At 34.1% G+C, this 26,077-nt stretch overlaps 1 protein-coding gene across 1 annotated transcript in view; it reads right to left on the bottom strand.

The window, feature by feature from the left end:
* Positions 1 to 25,743, bottom strand: part of tna (Zinc finger MIZ domain-containing protein tonalli) — a 41,138-nt gene extending 15,395 nt beyond the window's left edge. Inside the window, exons 1-2 of the mRNA XM_074183026.1 lie at positions 25,491 to 25,743; positions 22,978 to 23,184 (exon numbers count right to left, since the gene is read on the bottom strand). Coding sequence (XP_074039127.1) covers positions 22,978 to 23,184; positions 25,491 to 25,513 — 230 coding nt within the window. The 5' untranslated portion in view covers positions 25,514 to 25,743. The remainder of the gene's footprint in view (positions 1 to 22,977; positions 23,185 to 25,490) is intronic.
* Positions 25,744 to 26,077: the final 334 nt, after the last annotated feature.

The raw sequence follows: 26,077 nt of genomic DNA, 5'->3' as shown, positions 1-26,077 counted from the left end.
GCAAAGTAGAAACCCTTTGGAAAGAAGGGGTATTTGCTTCAAACATTGAACTTCAGAGTATCAACAAGCGTTTGCCTGATTTGCTAATTCACAAAAATATTATCACTTGAACTTGCGTAAGAAAACAGTATTTCTAAAAGTGTTATCATTAATTTCAGGGAATGAGAAGGTATCATACCAAGTATAACGTGGAAAATGCACGTATAACATGTGAAAAATCAACAAAATCAATTTACCCACTTCATCGCACCCTTCCCCTCTGTATCGGTTACGCCACTGGCGCTTTTATGCTTACATGTGTGCCGGAGGGTTTGATTTTCGGTTGACGAAAGCAGATTGCTAACAATAATGAATTTACCCCCATTGTATTGTCATTGTATTTGTACCTATTTGAAAAATCTTGATATAATAAAGGTGGCTGGTAGACTTTATAACCGATACGACATCGATAGGGATTAAGTTAAAAGGTTTTAATGTGTTCGCAACTTTTAACAGTCGCGATAGTCATCTGATAAACATACATCTGTTATATGCCCATGGCTGACCTCTACCATTCATCTCCAAGGTGACCATCTCAAGAGCATAGCTGAATCAACATCCGGCACCTACGCAGTTCCAGAAAGATCCCAGGCGCCGTTTACTGTTCTTTGTTCACCCAGACGCTTACTTCATGATATTTTTTCATATAAAAAACGTCCTGCGTGGCGTAATAGTTAGTTGTATTCTAGTTGTCATACTGTTACTACTCAACTCTGGGGATACAGATCTGTTTCCCCTGTTCAATAAATATTAATTTTTAAAAAGTTATTTTTCTCAAGTGAGTTATAACAAAATTGGCGCAGTCGGTAGGATCCTTCAACACTATACGAAACAAGGAACAGCCTAACCGATAGTGGTGGATCCTAATCCTTCAAGGAAGAACCAACAACCCCAAGCCACAGGACCATAGCAGGACGGTCTCTTCAACGGTAGAAGAACAAGCGCACGCTAACTTCGCCGGAGCAACGCTAGTGAAGCCGGATTTCATCCTCCATGGACATCCTTTGGTAAGCAACAAACAAAGAATCATCTCGATTTTTAATATAATTGAATATTTCTATTCTTGTGTGTACTGTTCTATTTTCAAAAATGCCCAACACAAATGCTTCACCCAGTGCACCCCCACTTGAACCCTATAAATTGAGTGAAATTTTTTCAATTGTCCCAGAATATGACGGTGATCAAATTTTTCTTAATACGTTCATAAGTGCGTGTAATACCGCTTACCGCATGGCAATTCAAGACCAAAGAATTTTACTTATTTTACATATCAAAAACAAACTCAGAGGTAAAGCAGCAGAATTAATAAGTTCTCGCAACCCAGAAACTTGGGAAGAAATCAAAATATTGCTAAACCAATATTTTGGTGATTCTCGAGATTTAGCCTCTTTAATTCAAGACCTGCAGAGAATTTTCCAAATGCCAAATGAGTCTCCTCTTGTTTTTATTAACAGACTTCAAACTCATAATGCAAAAATGCATGCGGCTATACAAAAACAACCGCTCACCGCAGAAGAAAAACAAGCCCAACAAAATCTTATCGAAACCATGACGCTAAACTCGCTATTAGCAGGTTTAGAGCCAACAATCGGACAAATAGTAAGAGCAGGAAATCCACCCTCAATGCTCGAAGCTGTCCAGAGAATTAAGAGAGAATTACAACTCTCTTACTTCCAACAACAGAAACTCAATAAAAATATGAATCTTAACCAACACAAAAAACCACAAAACCCTATACAACAAAAATTTTGTAATCTCTGTAAACGACAGGGACACCTCCAAACCGAGTGTAGAGTCAGACAGATTCCCCAACAAAATTTTCAAAAACCCATGTTCCAACAAAATCCATCGAGCCAACAAAATTTTCAAAAAACAAATTTTCAAACGCAAGGTGTTAGACCTAATCAACCCGCATCAAATCAAAATCTAAATAGGCCATCGTTAATTAAACAAAACCCAAACCAACAAAGACCATCGGCTATACAACCCAATCCTTATTTTAATCGAACAAACACTCAAAGAGCACATTATCTCAATCAAGGCATAGATAGTTATCAAGAAAATTTTAATGAACTTTCTGAAAACCCCTACGAATACGAAGACTATGCAGCCAGTTTTCCAACATATCAAAATTTTCATGAAAACCCGAACGTTGACTCTGTTGATTACCCGCAAAATCAATTCAATCAGGATTTTCAATTTGGCTCAACAGCAGCAGACCCTCCTCCTATCGACCCAACGTCAGAAATTCAGACCCAAATACAAACATTGAATTTGGATCCCAACCTGAATTTTCCAGAGCAGAAATTCGTATAGAAAAATCATTTATGCTTAATTCGAAAAATTTATATTATATCATGGATGCCACAAAAACATTCAAAATTCTAATAGATAGTGGAGCCGGAATTTCAGTATTTAAACCCAAAACTGTCGAAAAATATAGAAATCGCTCACCAGAAAATGTTATGATTCAAGGTATTACTAACGAAAAAATTCAAATAACCGAATCAGTACTGGTGCCCTTTTCAGACACTGACCCCCACAAAATCTACATATACAATCTTGACATAGACTTTGACGGACTTCTCGGAGCTGATTTTTTGGAACACTATCATTGTGTTGTTGATTTTCAAAACAAACAATTAATAACTGATTTCAAAACCATACCCCTTTTCAAAGTGATAGACTCGAATAATGTACCAGATTCTTCCCAAAATTGTCAAAATTCAGAAAAGAAACACCAAGTTACGTTGGACCCGGAAACATCAACCGCAGAACTTGACGATATTTTTGAATACGACCCTGACAATTATGCTTTTGAAAGTAAATTTGACTACTACCAATATTTAAAAGACGAAATTCCAAATACTATAGAAATCGAACCTCGGACAGAAGGAATTTTTAAATTACAATGTCATCTCTCAAATACTGATGCTATACTGGTAGCTCAGAATAAAGAAAATGTTCGTTTGCCAAACGCCTTAGTAAAAGTAAATGAAAAAGGAGAATTTTTCACTTCAATTATAAATTCAAACGCTATACCTAAAGTAGTAGAATTTTATAATCTGGATATTGAACCAATTCAAAATTTTTCCTTGAACCCCATAAACGAAACAAAAATCGAAAAAAATTATGTAGATAGGGAATTTGAAATAAAAAAACAATTACGATTAGATCATTTGAACGAAGAAGAATCCGAAATAATTACGCAAACTTGCTTGGAATTTTCAGACATCTTTTATTTGGAAGGTGATCGACTCACATTCACAAATGAAATAAAACATTCAATCGACACGAAAGATGCAAAACCGGTCTTTACCAAATCATATCGCTACCCTCAAATTCATAAAGAGGAAGTGAAACGACAAATAAACAAAATGCTAGAAGATGGAATTATACGTCCTTCTATTTCTCCCTGGTCATCTCCAGTGTGGGTTGTACCAAAGAAAATAGATGCATCAGGAAAACAAAAATGGCGTGTAGTTGTCGACTATAGGAAGTTAAATGAGCTTACTGTAGATGACAAATACCCTCTTCCAATGATATCGGACCTTCTGGACCAACTTGGCAAATGTCAATACTTCACCACCTTGGACCTTGCTTCCGGTTTCCACCAGATCGAAATCGATGACAAGGACATTCCCAAAACAGCATTTTCGGTAGAAAATGGCCATTACGAATTTCTTAGGATGAGTTTTGGCCTCAAGAATGCTCCATCAACATTTCAAAGGGTGATGGATAACATTCTTCTCGGAATCCAGAATGAGCGATGTCTTGTCTATATGGACGACATCATCATTTATTCCCCTACCATTCATGAGCACATTTCCAGACTAAAAGAAGTATTTAAAAGACTCCGCCAAGCCAATCTCAAAATCCAACCAGATAAATGTGAATTTCTTAGAAAGGAAGTAGCATATCTTGGACACGTAATAACCAAAGACGGAGTAAAACCAAATCCCGACAAAGTCGATTGTATAATAAATTTCCCAGAACCTCAAAACCAGAAAAGTATAAAATCATTCCTCGGATTAGCCGGATATTATAGAAAATTTATCCCAAATTTTGCTAAAATATCAAAACCCCTCACGAAACTACTTCAAAAAGACACACCTTTCATTTTTAATGATGAATGTAGAAAATCATTCGAAGAATTAAAACAAGCACTTGTTTCAACCCCAATTCTAATATACCCAAATTTCGAAGACACATTTCTTTTAACTACAGACGCAAGCGCCTACGCTATCGGAGCCGTATTATCCCAAGGCCCTATTGGCAAGGACCTACCTATTGCATACGCATCGCGAACTCTCTGTTCCGCAGAATCAAAGTATTCCACGATTGAACGAGAGCTATTGGCAATAGTATGGGCAGTTAAGCATTTTAGGCCCTACCTTTTCGGTAGAAAATTTAAACTAATTACGGACCATAGACCCCTAACTTGGCTATTTTCCATAAAAGATCCAGGAAGTAGACTCGCAAGATGGCGTTTAAAGCTTGAAGAATACGACTATGAAATTATATATAAACCCGGAAGAATAAATAAAAACGCTGACGCACTTTCAAGAATCAAAGTTGATTCCACAAAAGCCTGTCTCGTTTTTAATACAAAACTAATACCTTCAGGTACCTTCATTTTGCCAACAAATGAAGAACTAGATCTTGAAATAATCCAAGATCCGGTACAAGAACCAGAGGAATCCGAAGGAAACCCTGAAAACTCTGAAAACCCTGAAAACCCTGAAAATATTGAAAACCCTGAAAACTTCGAAAACCGTGAAGGCGATCAATCAGAATATACACCAGAACAGATAACCGAAGAGTTCACAACATTCGTAAATTTATACAAAACAACATCTCTGATTGATTATTCAAAAGTCGAGTATTCCAATTGCCAATTTCTCGATAAAGAAAACAAAAACATTCTAATATTCCCTAGACAAAAGGAATTGAAAGACTTTCACTATAAAATCTTTGAGGATATTCTTGAAGAAGATTACGAATTCAGAAATCTTAAAATAAATATTGTATCAAGCAAAACAATAAAAAACAGAAAATATTATATAGTTCCTCTCACTTATGATCCAGAATCGGTAATTGAACACTTGTTTCTCACCCTGTATAGAAGTCAAAATGATTTAGATCCCTCTAAAGTATATTGCATTGAAACTAATCCTGAACTTCCCATTTTAGAAATTCTATGTTTCATTTTTGCTCAAAAGGATATAAAATTCAAAATATGCAATAACATCATTACCACTCCGGATAAAGATCAAATCCCGATCATAATTGATCAAAATCATAACGGAAAAAGTAATTTACATCGAGGTATCAATGAAACAATTCGTAGAATACGGGAAAAATATAATTGGCAAGGACTCAACAAAGATGTTGAAAATTTCATAAAAGCCTGTGATGTTTGTCAAAAAACAAAAATCTGTCGAAAAAATTTAAACAACCCATTAGTCATAACCGAAACGCCTAAAACAGCTTTCGAAAGAATAAACATCGACGTAGTTGAAATTCCAACGAAAAATTACGCATTGAGTATACGTGACGAACTGACAAAATTCACACAAGTGTATCCAATCCCAGACAAAACAGCAAAAAATATTTCAGATACCCTACTTTTATTTTTCCAACACTATGGAACCCCATTACGAATCCATTGTGATTATGGTCGAGAATTCGATAATGCCCTTCTAAGAGACCTTTGTACCCTTTTTGATATAAAGCTAACATATTCCAGTGTCAATCATCCCCAATCCAACGGATCTGTGGAAAGATTCCATGCAACATTATTAGAAATGATTAGAGCCCATCTGGCTGAACACCCAGATGATCACCCTTTTAATGTATTACCATTCGCGGTAATATGTTATAATAACTCTGAGAACAAATCTCATGGATTTACACCCCATGAATTAGTTTTCGGACACACGGCAAGCAGGCCTCCAGAAAAACTATATAATCAAGAACAACTTATTACAAAATACGTGAGAGACCTAAATAATAGACTCTCTCATTATTACAAAGTCGCACGAGAAAAAATCGAAAGGAAAAAGGAGAAAGCTAAAATCCGTTTCGACAGAAATATTTCTGGAGAAAAACCCAATTACAAAGTAGGCGATAAAGTTTACGTTAAGGAATCGCAAATAAAAGACAAATTGCAAAATAAATTCAACGGCCCATTCATAATTGAACAACTCTTTCAAAACTCAGCAATACTTCTAAATGTGCAAACAAATCAAAGAACAAAAGTGAACTTTGATAGGATGAAACCGTATACTGAAAATTAAATTTATTTTCAGGTCACTCCTACTGCTCGGAACAGTAGCGTTCCCTGTAACCAGTCCATACAAAATCGAAACAATCAACAATACCGTAGGCGTATATTATCATGAAAAAGGTAATATTATTCTTACGAACGACAAATGGACGCTACTCGTCAGTAAAAACATTTCCCAAATCAAAGAAGCCTTTGATAACAACGTTAAGATTCTAGATTCATTAATCGGCATGACCTCGATTTACGGTCAAAGCATGAGCACATTTCGCTCTGAAGTCAAAACGCACACCGGGCTTATCTTACAACTAGCTCAAGCGTTGAGAGATAAGTTTCGTGAAATTGCAATGGATGCAAAACACCCTAGACGAAATAAACGTGGTCTCATAAATGGCATTGGATCTATTTTTAAATCAATTACTGGAAATCTTGACGCTTCAGATGGCGAATTTTATACAAACTCAATAAACAGGCTAAATAACGATGAACATCAATTAGAGAATTTATTAAAAAATCAAATATCCGTTACTACTTCTGTAATTCAAAATTTCAATACAACAATAAGAAAACTGCAAATTGATGAAAAAACATTTAATGAAGACATTCGAGTCATAGAAAAGTCAATAACAGAACTGAACGACAGAATAGCACAAGTGGAAGCAAAATTGAAATTTATAGAAATTTGTGAAAAACTTATGGAAAGCTTTTTATTTATTCAAGAAAACGTTGATGACGCCTTGGATTCAATCACATTTGCAAGATTGAATATTATTCACTCGTCAATCATAACACCTGATCATTTAATAAATGCACTACTAGAAATTTCTCAAAATTTAAGAAGAAATAACCTTCCTCTCCAACCAAAATTGGACAAAATAGCTCAATATCTCGAAATAATCGAACTAGAAGCTTTTCAAACTGAGCACAACCTAATATTTGTACTCAAAATCCCATTGACTGAACCTCCAATTTATACCCTATATCATGTGTACCCCATTCCAATATTTGATGATAGAACAGGGCTACATCATATTTTGCAAATTTCACAACAATATATCGCGAAAGACGATGACTCTTTAATGTTCATACCAATCACGGATATGAGTGCGTGTAAGACATTGACATTCCAAACTAAACTGTGTTACAATATGTTCGCATATCCGATTGATCAAAACTCAATTTGTGAAGCCCAAATTTTCAAGTACACGAAAAACGTTCCAACCAACTGTCAGAGCTCCTTATTTTTCAGTCAGAATTATAAGGTGCACAAAATTGAAACGAACCTATGGCTAGTGATACTCTCGGAACCTTTACAAGTGACTATAAATTGTCCCGAAAAGAAAGTGAAAACGGAATTAATAAATAAAAACTCTCTCATAACCCTTGAAACGGAATGCAGTGCCTTTATTGGAATAACAAAAATTCAAGCTGATTCCAGATTTTCGAAATATTCAAATATCTCGTATGGATCACATCCAGTCTTAATACCATACGAATGTTGCAATAACCTACCGGACAAATCAAGTATTCCAAAACTGAAGCCATTGAAATTGAACGATTTAAATGTCGATGATTTGGAAATTGCCAAACACAAACTTGATTCATATTCTAAAACCTTGGATGATTTAATACATCAACCATATGTAACCAAACATATTTCTTGGTTTACATACTTCACCATTACGCTAATTATTGTGCTAATAATTCTGTACACCTTTTGTAAATGCAGAAGAAGACGTCGCAGCAACCTAGCAATTGCAGATGTCAACAACCCACCACCGCCTCCAAGACCCTTCAGGCCTTTTAAGCGTTTTACAAGCATGTTCCCAAGAAGAAGACCTAGCCTTCAAGATGAGATTCCCGAGGACGAGGAAATCACATTAGACGATTACTAATATATTTTTTATACTTTACAGCCCAAAAGTTGCTTCATAAGGAACCAACTTTTTTTGGTAAAGGGGAGTTGTTATATGCCCATGGCTGACCTCTACCATTCATCTCCAAGGTGACCATCTCAAGAGCATAGCTGAATCAACATCCGGCACCTACGCAGTTCCAGAAAGATCCCAGGCGCCGTTTACTGTTCTTTGTTCACCCAGACGCTTACTTCATGATATTTTTTCATATAAAAAACGTCCTGCGTGGCGTAATAGTTAGTTGTATTCTAGTTGTCATACTGTTACTACTCAACTCTGGGGATACAGATCTGTTTCCCCTGTTCAATAAATATTAATTTTTAAAAAGTTATTTTTCTCAAGTGAGTTATAACACATCTATAGCTCACTTTATGATGAGATTAATGGACATAAAAAGAATTTCTGAAGTCAGATTTTGTCTACTTTCAATTTATTTTAAGGTATCTGTGCCAGTTCCTCATATCATCTTTGTGATGGGGGAAAAGGTTCTTAATTTTCGGAAGGGATGCTCCTCTTGTACAGGGTGTATAAAAGTATCTAATAACTAGAAGAAAGAATAAAAAATCCTGAAAAAAAACTGAAAAAACTCAACATGTTGCAAAACATTTTTCTTTCAGTCAAAAATCAAAACCCTTTGCCAAGCTTTCGCTTCTAATGGAAAGCTTCTTCAGGGCCTATAATTTATCAAGCAGAGGATTTTTCTTAATAACATTACAAAATTAAACTTACAGTAAAAATGAGTTAAATGAATGAGTTAATGAATTAAACATATAAATTGATGAAGAAAGGGAAACATGTATACGATTGTTTTATTTGACAAATGTCATACCTTCACATAAATGTCATTTTTCAATGAGCATGATGATTTGATAGGATAATCTTCAACTTTGAAGAGACAGTTATTGATTTACATTATTATTGCGTTTCTGATGTAGTTCCTGTAAGTCACTATATAAATTGCTTGCATTATCGATGCCAGTTTTTTTATTCATACAATCAGAAGACTTATTAATTTCAACCATTTCAAGAAAAAGGCGTTTGTAATTTTTTTTCTGTATGTAAAACTTTGATATTAGTGTAATTTGGTTCACGTCCTGATTCTATAGAACTGGTTTGTTAATGTACATGCATTCTTATAGAGTTTTGTATCACTTTTGTGTGATGATATTCTATTTTTGAGAATTCTAGATGCTGTTCCAATATAATCCAAGTTCCATTTTCCTGTACATTTCGCTAGTCGCTAATATAATCCACTTCAAATAAATAAACATAGTTACTAGTTTTAACAAGTATTTTTGATTAAATACCGACAACTACGCCACTGCGGGTGATAAAACGACCCGAACGATCATAAAATCTTTTGATGGCGACCCGTTGGCGTTCGATTTGACTGCAGAAATAGAATTCAAAATTTCCTCACGAGTAATTTCTGTAGAGAAAAACAAAATGTTATTAATAATAATAATAACAATTTATTTTCCCAAGAAACATACAATGATTATTGCAGAGAAAAACAATGAAGCAAAAAACTAACTATAACATAACTGAGTACAAACAGAGTACACAAAAGATAAATCGGAAGTGAAACTTGAAAAAATATATAAATATCCATACATATACACATATATAGGTACATATATGCTTGAATATGACAATCAACATGAACATAAATGTACTCATCACATAATATATCTATACAACCAATAAATATGTTTTCAAATTAATCCGGAATTTTCATTAATTCAATTTTTTTAAAGCATTGGGTAGCTCATTTAAAAATTTGGGCAAAATTCTATTTAATATAGAATTTTGCCCAATATTTGTTTTCATTTTCATTAATTTCAGATTGCCTGAATATCTTGTCAATTGGTTGTGTTGGTCACCATTGATTTTGAAAGACAAATTTGAATGTTTCAGCTTATTTTTTGCCAAATGAATGAAGGTACAGGATTTGAAATTTATGTAAGGATGACAAATCTAATAGTTTTTTGGTTTATACAACTTGTTTAACTTGTTCAACAAGTTTTTAAATTGGTTTCAATAAGGAATTTGTTGCCATACCTCATAAGATTTTGAATTTTGGAAAATAATAATGAAAAATAAATCATTTTAAGGTATTTTAGGGGTACAACATTTCTTATTTTGAATAATGGAAGCTATTTTTTTTCTTGTTTCGATGTGTTTTCTCCATGATACATTTTCATCTAGAATAAGACCAAGAAATTTAGCACAAGGAGAGTATTTAATATTTTTATTGTTAAATTTAACTGGATCTTTCGAATCAATTGATATTGATATATGAATATTAATTTAGGAGGAAGAGGAAGAAATCAATATTTTTGTCAGGATTCCGTTATCCTTTGGGTATAAATACCTATATAATGCCCTTGTTATATGGACATACCCCAACAGGAAAGTTTTTTCTGATCGAAACCCTCTAGGCCGCCACTGGTCGGAAGATTCAGTCCAATTCCGGCGTATTTCCCTCTCACCCACCCAACGCCAGTAGTAACGCTCTCTCCGGTTATATTGACAATCCCTGATTCCACCCCCTTTGCTTCTCTGTCGCCTCGCCTCACCCCGCCGCGTCTCTCGCCCAAGGTCTGACTAGGTCACCTTTGTTCGAGCCTAAAGCGACCCTAATTGTGAGCATATTTCGCCAAAAATACCTGGGGTTAGTTGAATTATCGGGTAGGTATTTACATTCAACATATCCTCCGACTCTCCTCACAAATAACCGTTAAACATTTGCTAATGCCGGTAATGCACGACTCAAAGGGGAAATATTTTTATAGATTTTTTGAATCGATTTTGTATACCAAGTGGAGAGTTGATATTGGTTCGAAGAGTGGGTGCGTTCGTCATCCCCTGAAACAATACAATGTAATAGTCTTAACTACTCTGCTGATGCTGACAAAATTGACCGGCGTAGTTTTTTACTGTAGGTACTCTTGTTTCCTAATACGATAGGTTGCCTTTTATGTTTCGGGATTTGGCAACCCTATAGTAAAACTATATCTAAATTTTACGTTACCAGTTTATAGCAGAATCAAAATATAGTAAGCAGTAGAGTTGTAGGTTGTGGCAAATTATAGATAATACACAATACTAGTACGATTAAAAGGTATTATTTATGATAAAAATCAGTAATGAGCTTGTAATGAGTAATACTTATACATTTCTTGATTACTGATCAGTTAAAATTCATTATTTTCTGTATAGTGTTAGATATTTATTACAACTAGTGGCAACGCTGTACGCAACGATATTTCTGTCTTTGTCACTTTACCGTAACTTCCATCTCATCGTTGCAGTCCTCACTAATGTACTTGCAGCCATGAGCGTATCATTGGTTTGTGAATTATACAGCGTGAATTGTACGTTTTACAGTTAAGTTAGTCAGCAATCGACGTGTTGTGATAACAATTGGTGAAAATAATAGTGCTGATAAGTGTTTAAGCGTTACATAATTATATTTCTACACCGTTCTCCAAACTACTCAAAAAATGGGAGACATGGTCGGGCCTTCCACGTCGAAAAAGGTAAAACGGTCGGAGTCTCGGTCAGTAAGAGAAAAACAAATTGTACTGCGAGTATTTCACTGTCTTGAAAGAGATCATCAGCCACCAAAAGATGACTTTGTGTATATGTGATGTAATTCTACGTGTGTACCTTCGAATAACCAACCGGGCATTTCTACATCATTAAGTTCCACAATTACAAAAGATAAATTAGTTGATATGTGCTCTGATTATGCCGGTGTACCAAAATCATCGATTTACAAAATAATAAGAGAAGCAGGAATTCATGGGGACGTACAAACGCCAAAAACTAGTAGCGGACGAAAAAATTCACAGTTGATGAAGAAGCCAAAACCAGTATATGCAGAACTATTCACAGTTTCTTCTTCAGAAATGAGCTGCCCACACTACAAACAGTTCTGGAGGCACTTAGCGATCATGAATTGATCCCAAAAATGGGTAAAGAAACTTTTAGGAAACTTGTACACGAAATGAAATTTACGTGCGGAAAAGTTGACAGGAAAAGCATTCTCATTGAACGTCAAGAAATAATAGCATGGAGAAGAAACTATCTAACAAAAATTGACGAATTTCGGAAGCTCAAAAAAAATTGTACTTCATGGACGAGACATGGGTTAACCAAGGACATACGGTCAAAAAAGTATGGCAGGATGGTAATATAACAAGTGCACGACAAGCCTTTATTGAAGGTTTGTCAGTTGGGTTAAAACAGCCATCTGGAAAAGGTAGTCGTCTGATAGTTACGCATATAGGAAGCGACAGTGGATTTTTACCAAATGGTGAATTAATATTTAAATCTAAGAAAACAGGCGACTATCATGAAGAGATGAATGCGGAGGTGTTTGAAAAATGGTTTGAAGGCATCATTCAACTTGTGGAACCTGGGTCTGTCATCGTCATGGACAATGCCCCATACCATAGTCGACATTTAGAACCATTACCGAAACAATCATGGAAAAAAAGCAGCAATTCAAGAATGATTAATTAATAAGAACATCCAATATAACAAAGATAGTTTAAAGGCAGAACTACTTCAGCTAACAAAATTACACACAGACAAATATAAAATATTCGCAGTGGATGAAATGGCGGTAAGTCGTGGAATTACAGTTTTAAGGTTACCACCATACCACTGCGAATTAAACCCAATAGAATTAATCTGGGCGCAAGTAAAAGGATATGTGGCACGAGAAAACAGAACATTTAAATTAGTGGACGTGCAACATCACCCACAAGAAGCTATTCGAACTGTTTCTGCAGAAGACTGGAAGAAATGCATGCAGCATGTTTTGAAAGAGGAGCAAAAAATGTGGGACGTAGACAACCGTATTGAACACAATATTGAACCAATCATAATTCACTTTGATGATAGCGGTAGCAACAGTGACGAATCTGAGGTTGAAGATTAGACGAAAATTTGTACATTTACATTAATATTATATTCTATTATCAAAAATTTGTAATTTGTATTTTCTAGTACCCTTGACGATGAGTTTAAGTTACTCGAAAGCTTGAGAATAGTTATAAAGAGTTCACTTATCAATTGCTGCAACCCAATAGTGAAAAAAAGTTTTGTGTTTTTTATTCCCAAACAACTGAAATGTTCGAAATGTTCGAAAATACACTTCCGTTTCAATAAACAAGTGAACAAATAAGAAAAATGTGATCATAACGGTAGAGAACAGTCCTTTGGAATCGTTCAACTTTTACTTGTGACGTGCGAAACACCTGAGGAGGATTTTGTACAAATTAGACAAGTTAATATTACAAATACTACTAGTAAAAAACACAAATACTTCAAAAAAAAAACGAAAAATAATTATTGCCACCTTGTATGATCCAACTTGGCAGAAACTAATGAAACACTGATATGATCCTATGAATGAATTTAGTAGGAGTGTCCTGTAGAATCTTCTAGAAACACACATTGTTGATCAACAAACAATTGGATCGATGCGTATCAGTATATCAGGCACTTGAAAAATATTATCTTTATCGACCTGTTTCTCAAAATTCCGTTATTTTCCCCCCGTTAAAAACTGCACAAAAAACATCATGAGATCGGCACGTCAATCGGGAGATTAAGATTAAAATCTCAATTGGATATACTTGAAAATCCTACACGATTATAGATAGCCATGCAGCGGCTCACACATTTTTCAATATCACGTTTTCAATTTCGGAAAATGAGAAATGTATCATCTGAATTGAAAGGTGAATATTTTTAAGAGAGATTGTTATCATTGTATCTTTGTTAGAAGTATCATATTTGTTGTGGAGGAACTGAAATTTCAAGATTTGGGTGTTACTTTATGGGCTCTTAACCGTAGCCGGTGTTTCGTCTACAATTGCGGGAGACATCATCAAAGATGATCGTCTGTATGCAAGATATAGGAGAAAGGTCACATCGTGGCTCTTTGTTTCTTGGTAGCATTTCAAAAAATGAACAGAAAGATAATCGAAAATCCGTCGAGATATTAGGTTAGGTCCAAAGAAAATGGGTCTATTCGACCTTCCACCTCAACCCGCAAGGGTTTATTGTGGCTCACACCTTCTTCTTGCCATCCAGGTGTTCAGTATTTGTTTGGCAAAGTCCAAGCGATCCCAATCCAGACAAGAGACAATCTGTGAAGTCTTCCTATCGAGGAGAATCGTTTTTGGCAATTTGCCGTCGATATATTAGTCAATTCTGAATAATTCACCTCATACCACTGGCAATTTCTTAGTAAATGTATCCCAAAGTTATTTTGGAGAATAGTTATCATAAACGCTGGACGCAAATACATTCCCATGTGTATAACGAATTCATTTTCAACAACCGATACACGTATATTTTTACAGCCAATGGCCCAGTCCAAAAAGTATTTCGATATTTTACGGCAAGAAATATATCGAACAGCGATAATTTTAATCGACACTCAGTAACCTTCATCAAGCGTTATTTCAGTTGTTACGTGAGTGTGCAAAACGATAAGATTGGTACGTCAGCCAAGTCTAGAAATTATTTTTGTACTCGTAATGACGACTTGTCGATAAGCGAAAATATTTCAATCGGTAGGTACCTGGATATACGAGGGAGGTTCACAAAATAACGGATTTCTTTGAAAGAAAACTGTATTCATTGGTCTACACCAATGTTGCCTGTTGCCAGCGCCTTTTCAAAACTCGATCTTTGAGGTAGAATGGGGAATGTTCCTCAATTTGGGCTATTACAGCAAATGCAAGTTTGAACAAAATAAAGTTGAGTTTAATTCATGAGTTTTTTAAATTCACTTCGAAAAGTATTCAAATTGATGTTTCAAATGTTGGGTTTTAATTTTTAAAGGGATTTGTTTCTAAGTCACATATTGGCAACAGCGCCTATATCAAGTTGAAATAATTTATACGTACTTAGATATTCTACTTTGAAAAAGGAAAATTATCTTTATAATTCAACAATTAAGGCAAAATATAAATTATAGTTCAATACCACCTCCACAAGCCACATAAACAACAGTTGTTTTGTTATTTATTTATATAGAGGTTAGGTGCACAAAATGTCATATGAAAAAGAATGTCTCGGAACTCGGAACATAAGTAAACAGTAAGTAAGCACGCCTCTGAAATATGTCATCTTTGTTTGTCTCATACAGGTAACAGATTCATTGTCCTTTATCAGCTATGACTGATATTTCCAAATGGTGAAATAGAAACGAATCCCTTTAAATGTTGAATGCATTATTTCATTCCTCTTTTTAAAGTATTTAAATAATTTTTTGAAGGTAAAGGTTGAAATGATAAGTTTAAAATGCGTTGTTTCAGAGCTACTTGATTTTCGTCAGGAGGAACATTTCCCATTGTCACATACGTTTATAAAACGACGGTCTTTCTACGTTCTCTTTGGAAATAGGAAAAAGTCACATGGATCCATGTCTGGTGAATATGGAGGCTGGGGTAGTAATGTGCATTATATTGTTGCAAAAGCTATGAATGTTGTATCAAACGGCGTTGTTGTGAGTAGTACCTCTTATTAACCGTTTGACCTCGTGGCAAGAGTTCAACAAGTCCAACCTTGGTGGATGCCACAGTCAAAGTAAACAACTGAAACAGCTGAACATTTTATCATACTTCAGGGACATGAATACCAACACAATTAAAAAATGACTAATAGACTCCCCAAACCCGTGAAATTTACCTCGTACAGTTAGGGTAATGAAACGAAGTGGCAACCGTGTTAAGCCAGCAGAACCACACTGGATTTTCATATTCACTTCCAAGCCATAATTTTGGGCTGATTTTGTAGTCTGCTCCCTAATTTGTTGCTCTTCATTTACTCACTGAAAAAACTTTTTGTTGAATCACTACGCCATAGTTTTAGGCTCATTTTGGGCTCCTGTTCTCTCCTAAGGCCGATTTTTCATCTGATGTTTTTTTAAATGAGTGGGTTCTCCAAGCTCCACCATTAAGCTGATAGAACCTAATGAAAATCTTTCATACTTTGGAAATTTTGAAGTTGCTTTTAGACTCATTTAGGCTACTTCATTACACTTGTTTGTTTCTTGAATTGAATATTCAAATGATCCAGATTTGCTTAAAAGTTATCGAAACCAAAGTCCAATCGTCTCAATGGAAGATCCCAGGAGAGCAAACACCAAAAAAAAACAAATCAAGTTTGATCAAATGTCAAGGTTTTACTCACTGTTTTCTTCTTGTGATACAGTGTTTAGAACCTTTGGTGTAGTAATGAATATTACTGGAATTTTTTCCCAATACCAAATCATTACCATGATCTTCCTGTTGAAGATGACCACTTGGTGATCGAATCACGTGTCGAGGTAACTGTATTGACCAGATTTAGCCCCCTGTGACTTTTTCCTGCTCCCAAGATGGAAGAGACCCATGAAAGGACGGCGTTTTGTGACGATTGAGGAGATGAAAATACCGAATCGCTAAGACCTCAAGGACATACCAAAAAGTGCATATCAGAACTGCTTCAGCCCCCCTCAGATACACTGAGGGGGGCTACTTCGAATGTATAAAATAGAAATTGATAAATAAATGAATATTGTTTGAGAAAACTGAAAATTCACCGTATTATTGTTATCGACATAAAATAAACCTAAAATCGTAGCTTGGCAATTTGTGTAAAAACCCAAAGTTACACTGCTAACTTAAAACTCAACGGAGAATTGCTTTTATTGTTGAAATTCTCTAAAAGTTAACCTATGTTGCGATTTGGGATTGATTTCGTAAACAGCGCCATTTCCAATTTTAGGTTAAAATTACGTTTATAATACTGTTAAGTATGAAATAACCACAGTTTATTAGTTTTGAAAACAACTATTTGTTTAGTATAAAAGAATTGAAACCGTACTTTACGACACCAATATTAAATCGTCAAGGTATAATAAAATTGGTACTCAAAATAATTTGTATACCTACCTATATTTCTTAGATTTTTCAGCAAATATGAAATTTTAACACTTCCATCGTTATATATTTTTGAATTATGTCTCTATATTTTCAAGAACAGAGATAGTTTTGTGAAGAATCCTGATATACATCAAGTAAATACTCGTTCTCAAAATCACTTCCATATACCAATTTGTAAAAATAGAGTACATTTCTGCTCTCCTGCTAATAATGGCTTACGTGCATTTAATAAACTACCAAATAAATTGAAAAACTGTTCCTCGTTTGTGACTTTCAAAAAGCAACTCGAATAAAAACATCTTGCAACAAGTAATTTTTTGCAAGATGAAACAGATGAATTCTTTTCAGAAGATATCTCATAAGAATATTGTCATTAATGTTTCTGTTATATTTTACATTTTTATATCTTTTTATATATTTTTAACGGCGAGTCTTTGTATTCCAAAGCTTTGAATGTGATATTCTTTGTATACTTTGTATACTTTGTAAATTTACTTTGTATGTTTCTTTTTACTAGACTTCACTATTCCAATTCAATATTTTGTCTCTTGGGAAATATATTATTATTATTATTATTATAAATGAAATATATTCACCCTAACAAAAGCTATATCTGATTAAACGTAAACGTTAATTGTTTCGTCTTCCTTTATCACGTGTAGAAGAAAAGGATGCTATTTAAAAATGTTTGTTTATCGTGTATTTTATTGACGCCGCATGTGTATTCTTCCGTTGCCCCAACTGTACACCCATTATCGTTCTCTCGGTACTTCTGGGAAAATCTCGTGTCTCTTTGCAGTTCGTTGTGTCTTCATTGTATCTATTTAGACACGTTGAGGGTTCAACAGCTGTTAATGTTCGTCAATATTGTAGTTGGTTTGTACAAAACACGTCACACCTACCTGCGTTGAGTCTTCCTGTGCCGAGATTTCCTTTGATTCGACCGTAACGGATTTTGAAGTAACTCATTTTTCAAATCGATTCTCGATATAGGGTTGAATTCAACTTTATGGCCGGTCAATCATCACAAACCACCCCTTTCACTTCTGAAACCAGTTTCCATCGAATTGAGCCGCCAAAGAGTCCATTGTAAGTTTACATTGAAGATGCTATCAATTGCTTGCTGAACTTTGAACGAAAAACAGATAGACTTTGGATTTGGAAAGAGAGTTAATTCACAAATATATCCATTCGTAACGAAACACACGACTAACTCAACTTTTAATTTACAAATATTGACTTCTACATTGTACAATGAAAAGACAGATACAATAAAGTTTGACCTGTTCACTGGTAGATGTCGCTACCGGTACTAAATAGGTAATTTCGTTAGAATTTCAACAATTCGAAGATGACTCACGTTTCATATTTTCACAAAACAATAAAAAAGAGTCGCAGTTTTCAAAAAGAATGATACATGTTTCGACTTGGATTGTCTACAATCTTTTTTCGACACAACTTCTGTTTCAACCAACTCAAATATTTCAGTCAGATTATTTTCAGTTATTTCAACATTTGTTCTTCCATAGAACATACTCAAAAATACACATTTTACATTCTGTGTTGTAATTTTACAACAAGACCTGCCAATATGTCAGTCATGTTTCAAGAACTTCCAAAATAGTATAAAATAAAAGAGGGTACACTTCTAGAAAATTATGAATGTCTTCATAAACTGTCATCATGACATGAGTAGATTCAACTCATTCGTCACAAAAACTCTCAACTCAAATCAAAGCCAGAAATATATCAGAGTTAAAATTTTGGTGGAGTCCCTTCCCAGCAATGAATTCTAAAACTGGCGAAGGTGCCAAGATCAAAGCATAGCCCGAGGTTTTTTTTTTGTAAAATATGAATGGCAGCAGATATCTTTTAACACAGATAGCTTGCGCATTTGATTACATGAAACTGAACTGAAACAACTAGGGACATTCACTTCAGATAATAAAGCTGGTACAGCAATAAACGTTCAGAAATTACTCAAGAATCTGGCGAAGGTAGAATATTAGATTTGATTTTCATTCACTTTAAGGAGAGAACAAATTTAAAATAATGTGTTTTATCATTTTTTTTCAAGATCAAATATATTATTAGAAAATCAGGAACTAAATGAACTAATTCCGCAAGAGCATAATAACGATTAAGTATAGACTTGCAATGTTTATTGTATAATACTTATCCAATAGTTGTGAAGTTACAAATCGCTATAACTTTCTTGCATCTTGCCAGTTTTATCAAAGGAGAACGATATGTTTTGTATTTCTCTGTTCGTTTTATGAGAAATACGGTATTCATCTCGGTATTTACGCAATAATTATCAAAAAGTGTAAGTAAAAGAATGAGGAAGTTCAGATCAATTTAACCTCAAAAGTTTTTCAACAAGGGAAAAAAGAAAAAGCTTTGTTGCTGGTCCATTTGAAACAACTACTTTCAAATAAATTATCAACACTGAATAACATGAAAATCTCTTTCAACACAACGTAACATTCGAATTTGAAACTGAACTTTTTTGAGAAATTACGTCCATTTCCAATGAACCAACTATAAAGCTTGATTTCTGAAAACAAGACATTGTTTTATTATTAGCATTGTTATTCGTAACTTTCGAGAGTTGATAAATTACGACAATAGGAAAATGAGGTTCGATTATTGTTCACCGATTTTCTGTTACTGTTTCTTCAAGGCATAAACAATACATATAATCATAACTCCTACATTAACTCAAATAATATAGTGCACCACCTGAATTATCTAGTTGCTAATGATGTAGAAAAGAATTACCCAGTTGTTTCGTTTTCTAAATTGAATAATCTCTAATAGCGACATCAGATTTCTCCGGAGATATTTGAAAGTAGTTCATTATGAAAGTGCACTAGATCTAAATATATATTTTCGATTACTGAAGTACTTGCAAAAAGTTTGCGATTGTCATCGGCGTCAAGAGCATCATTAGTGATTGTCTTTATTGAAATAGGGATAATGAGTGTTTGAAAATTTATCTGTTAAACTGTAAATCCTTTCAGTTGATAGTTGTGAACTGAATTCAAAATGCACGAAAATTACTTGAGAAATTATTTCGTTCTAAATTATAGATTTGCCAAACAGATTAATTATATAATTAAAGAATATTTTTTGAAGTCCGTTATCATTTTTTTCCACCAGACAAAACAAACACAATAAACAAATATGAAGTAGAATATTGTGAATTTATGTTTTTCATGAAAATTTCTTTTTTACAAAAACAAGATGAATGATTGGCAGCGTCGATGACAAACAACATCAATAGGAATACAACAAAACAGAATCAACGAAATAAGTTTGAGAAAAACTGTAGAATCCAATCGAAGACAGACAATAACACAAAATTAAAGAAACAAGTGAATAAAGAATATTGTCTTTTTTAGCATCAACTTTACTATTACAAAAAATAACGTACCTTCTAATATAAAATTTTCCTAACATAGAATGTTACTTTTTTTGACAGCCAGAAAATGAAATAAAAAATATGTGTGTTTTCAACGACAATATCCCACACAAAAATTTTCAACACAAATACTATTTAGATTGTTTTCATAGGTTTCAACTTTTTAAGGAATTTTTTTCAAGAAACCACAGTTTTTTCAATTGTTGACGTGTCAAAGTAGGTTAAAATATAAATTGGGTATTATAAAACTTTAGTAGAGTTTCTTCTTGATTTCTTTTACGAAAAAATCAGTAAAATACTGTATTTCACAACTTTTTTGTGAAGTTTTTTATATTTTCCAAAATGAATTACAATACGAAAATTTCTTTGTCATATAATTTACAAAATAAAATACATCAGTATTTATAAGAGAAAATTCTTTTTACGTCTCAATTTCTCTGACAAAAAAACATTACTTCAATGTTTTTAAAGACATACATTTTTTCTCCTATTGAAATCCATGATTTTATGACGGTTTCACTTTTTAGAACGTGAAAGAAAGAGTGATTTTTCGTCTTTTCGCAGTTTTTAGAATAAAAAGTCAGTAAAATACTTTATTTCACAAGTTTTTTGAGGAGTTTTTTATATTTTCCAAAATGAATTATTATACATGTAATTTCCAAAATGAAATAAATCAGTACTTATAAGAGAAAATTCTTTTTACATCTCAATTTCTATGACAAAAAACATTATTTCAATGTTTTAAAAAATATAAATTTCTTCTCCTACTAAAATCCATGATTATATGACGGTTCCATTTTTTTGAAACGTAAGAAAGGTGCTTTTTGATCTTTTCGAAGTTTTTACAATATAAACAGTATATATTTCAGTATGTTGCACCTTTTTATATTTTTTTTACCAAAAAACCAGTGATTTCAGAATGTTTATATTTTTGGGAAAACAGCATTTCGTCATAATTTTAATGATAATTTGTGTTACAGAAAAACGTAATTAGAATGTGGAGAGAACACTGTTTCTTTAGTTTTTCAATGATATTATTTATAATTACTTGAATTGAAGGGGTGATAAATTTTTGGGAAAGAAAGTTTTTGGCTTTCTACTACTCCATATTGCCTTAGACCAAGTGTCTTAAGGCGAAACATCGATGTATACCAGTGAGGATGACAGTGTTCCATGTAAGTGCAATTTGTTACCTTTCATTTAAAGTAGAACTCATATGAATGATATCTGATTTTTATTCCACAACGAATGTTTGAAATACAAACTGAGTAGAGAAAAGTATCTTCTGTATAATTCAGTGTTCATATAGAAGTATTTGTTTTGAAAGATTTTTTTTCTTTCGGGTAATTCAATGTTTATATGAAAGTAGCTGTTTCAGGAGGACTTTCTTTCAGTTTGTGTCTGAAAGTTACTTCTTTGCATGATCTACACATCCATGTATAGAGTTACTTATTTTATAATTACTATATTACTAATTACTAAATTACGAAAAATAAGTGGTTCATAACAGTTCATTTCTAAAGTTTCCTGATATTTTCCTATGCAAAATGCATCATACATTTTTCTGAATAATCTAAACGAAAAAATGACTTCATTAAATATTTGAATAATGTCCAGAACAATAAAGAAAAGGTAAGTATGTATCTCTAAATAAATTTATATTAGAAAAAAGTAACATCATGTTTGCAGCTTTTGAATAAAATCAGAAAGGTTTTTTGACTTCCTCTATAGTGATTCTATTTCAAAATTCTATTTCAAATCTATTTCAAAGAAAAAAAACTTCTTGGATATTGTATATGTAGGATCGCAAAAGACTTACTTAGCGTACAAAACGTCACTGGAAAAAGTTTAAAATGAGTTTTTGCGTACTGCTGCCTACAGTTGGTATTCAAATGGGCCAGAGACATAACTAGACTGATATTTTTTCTACATTACATCTAACCACATTGGCAAATATGCGGATTCAGGCTGACTAATATTTCTGTTTAACTTTTCATCATGAAAATTAACTGCTCAGAGCGTCTCTCTTTGGTTGGCCTAAGAGTCAAGCAAAGAGATTTAATATGTAGTCCAATGTCAAGAATGTTGAGGGACGCCAATGCATTAGAACTCCTTGGAGGTCTTCAAAAAGTCTGCAGCCAATTATGTATTTAGTCTAAAGATTTATACCTGGTATGTTTGTTAGTTATCAGAGCTGGTGTTGGTTTTAACTGTCTTATGGTTGCTGTTATTGTTTAAGTTGCTTTTTGTTTTATATATTTCAATAATTTTAGGAATTTTGTAACTGTTCTGGATTGAGTTGTAACTCAAGGTTTTCCCGTTTATACCGAATAAATAAATGAATAAGAATGTACTCACCCAGGAGGTACGCTTTGTCGGTATCCTGTTTGGTAGTTCTGCTGCACCTTGTTGATACCGCTTCCGAAATTGGGGTTGCCTGGAGGAGTCGGGCCACCCGTGTAACCACCCCCGTGGGGGCCCGACTGCGTAGACGTGGTGACTCCCCACACGGTGGTCACGACTGACAACTGCTGCTGGGCAGCTGCGCCCCCTGGCGTCCAGTCCCTGAAAAACGACTCCACGGTTACTTTGGATCCTCGTCCACGTGGTGGATATTAGTTAAAATGCACTTCTTGGGAGGAAAAGGAGGTGCAAGTCTCAAATGAGATAACTATCCGGCTCGTGTATTTTTCAAAAAGAAAATTGCGCATTTTTGTCCACTGATCACGAATCTGAAATCTTCTTTCCGAGATAAGGCCATCCTGAAGTTAAAAAATCAACTCTTTCACTTCTGATAATAAAAACACGTATTACATACTGCCACTTTCTGTTTCATTCCACACAAGAAGTAAGAATATTTTCTTCAAAATTACACCTCTTCCAACTACTTAATTACATGATAGTTGCTCAGAAAAATAACTATTTTTGAAAGGTACTTTTCCATTAGTTATGTTGGCAGTGTTGCTAAATTGATCAAGAAAATGGAAGCGCTGTTGTCAAGTGTATATAAGCATCGAAAAGATACCTAAAAAATGTTGTGTCCAAATGTCCTTTCCAAAGTGTGGAAGGAAGATGAATTAACAAGTTGTTTCTATTTGCAAAGCGCGATCAAAATCTGTGCTTAGAAAAGCGTAAGAGTTTATTTATACCCGCATATAAGTATAATTTGTTAATACAGCTTTTGAATTGTCGAAGATACAAAATACCTCAAAAGAAGGTGGCATTTCTTATTTTTAATTCAACAGAAAACATCAACAAGTTGTATCTGTTTTTCTGAAAGCGCCGATATTGATATGTCAACAATTTGGCTCCCATATTTCAGATTTAGTTTAAAATTTATATGTTTATGGTGTGTATTATTGTTTCATACCAGATTTTATTGTTCCAACATGTTGGTGCAATTTATTTTGAACAATGAAGTGAGCATAACCTAGAATGTGTCAACTCGTGTTGGAAATATAACCTATCATATTCATCAAAGTGAACTAAAAAACGTTTTTTTTTCGGAGGAAAAATAGATGAAATTTACGCAATTTGGCAACAATCTTAACACTTCTGAACTTTGACATCTCGTGCTGTTGCTAACAAAAAATGATAACAAAAACTCTAGTGCAGTGAAAATGTCAGTTAAATAGAATATCGTTCCAAAAAAAAGTTAATTTGATGAAAAACAAATTCGTTCAGTGAAAACATATAAGATGAAAAAAAGAACCGCATAAAACGATAGTGCTAAACAATTTCTATTTTATATGTTTTCAATACCAGAATTAAGTTCGTAGAATAGGTGATTTTTCAAAATTTTTGACTTTTAAATGAAAATATCTCTTAAAGTAGACGGAAGCGCCATGTTTAAACCTCAGATTCAGATAAATGATTATCAGTTTAAAATACGTAGTGGAAGTCAAATAAAAATGTTTGAAAAACGCGAAGTTTTTGGCCGAATAATTACCCAAAAATGATTTGGGGAAGAGATAGACGAGAATTTGGATCCAGTAAAATAGTTGGGGGGTGTCCAACGGGTATGGGAATCACTAACACTGTGTTCGTTTATCAGTCACTTTCAGGTTTTGTTTGTCAACACTGTATTAAATGTTTTTATCACGAGAAAATCCATTGTGTCTGTCTAGAAAAACAGTTCCAAGTTATCTTGTTTACACTTTTTTGTTTCTAGTCCACCATGTACAGTTCTTTCATTTAAAAAAAAGTTATAAGCACCACATAAAAATAATTTTATCACACAAGAATCGTGAAATAATATTCTCAAATCATGTTTGCATCAACAGATGAGCATTTCATGATACTGCCACCTTGATTGACGAAACGTGAATCGGCAATAGTGTTTGCTAGTTCTGACGTACGAAAATATAACTTGGTAACAAGTTTTTTTGTTATATTTTTGTTTTTCCACCGAAACTGAGGCACCATAATTTTCAATAAAAATCCCAAGTTTTTCAAAAGCACAAATTCACTACTTTTCCGAGAGTCAATTATAGGCTGAAGCACTATCGCAATAAAAACAGTTTCAATATTCCATAATCGGTAGTCACTCAGTTTTTTCAAAAATACACTTTTATAGTCACTGTTCAGTAAATTCCAGTCAGTCACATATTTTCACTTTATCCAAATTCGCAAATATCCTTATCAGAACAATATCTTCGTCTTCTGAATACAATTTTTGCGGGTACACAATGCACACTCAACAATCCAATATCCGTAAAGTGGAGCTCACTACAACAAAATCACTGACTTTCAAAAAAATCCGTCCCAAAAAGTCACTTCACCACCAGTCTTTCCCATTCAACGACCCCTCAAAATTTTCACTGGATCAGCAACTTTCGAAAAATCCGCCGTAACCTGAAAAAAATCCGTACCTGTAGGAAGTATATCCCAGCATTTGTGGGTCAACATAAAGAAAATCGATTCACTTTGACACGATGTTTAACATAACAACGCTTACTAGACTGAGACTTAGAAAAGCCTGTAAGAGAGACACACACTTGTGTTAGCTGTCGACGCGCTCGATAGCGTATGATGCTCAGTCGGTACGCGACGTTCAACTGTCTGCCTGTGGGAGAAACAACGGCACGTAGTCTTGCGTGGTGGGGTTCAGGGGAAGTTTGACCCGAGTGAGGCTCAGTCTCTCCTCCATTCCGTGCGGCCACAATATCGGTTATGGCCGGCGACGTTGCCAGTTTGCCAAACCGGCCCGATACCGTGGGTGGGTTGATACGCAGTGAGAAACTTCGACTCATTTTACAGTGGTGGGTTCAGCGGGCGGATTAGGACACGTGCATTTATTTCAATAACTTCTGGTTGAATATAGTTGATATGTTTTTTGTATTGTTGTTATAGAATCATGAGAGAAATGTGTATGAATACTTTTAATACCTTTTTGAAGTATATACTTATTCTCACAGACATAAGGAAATTAATTATCTTCACTACACATCAATATTCA

Source organism: Leptinotarsa decemlineata, unplaced genomic scaffold (genome assembly GCF_025532065.1).
Source record: "Leptinotarsa decemlineata unplaced genomic scaffold, Ldec_3_MD MMD2_tig00026330_RagTag_RagTag, whole genome shotgun sequence".
Lineage (NCBI taxonomy): Eukaryota > Metazoa > Arthropoda > Insecta > Coleoptera > Chrysomelidae > Leptinotarsa > Leptinotarsa decemlineata.
The sequence above is the reverse complement of the archived record's forward strand: the minus strand, read 5'-3'. Positions and strand labels throughout refer to the sequence as shown.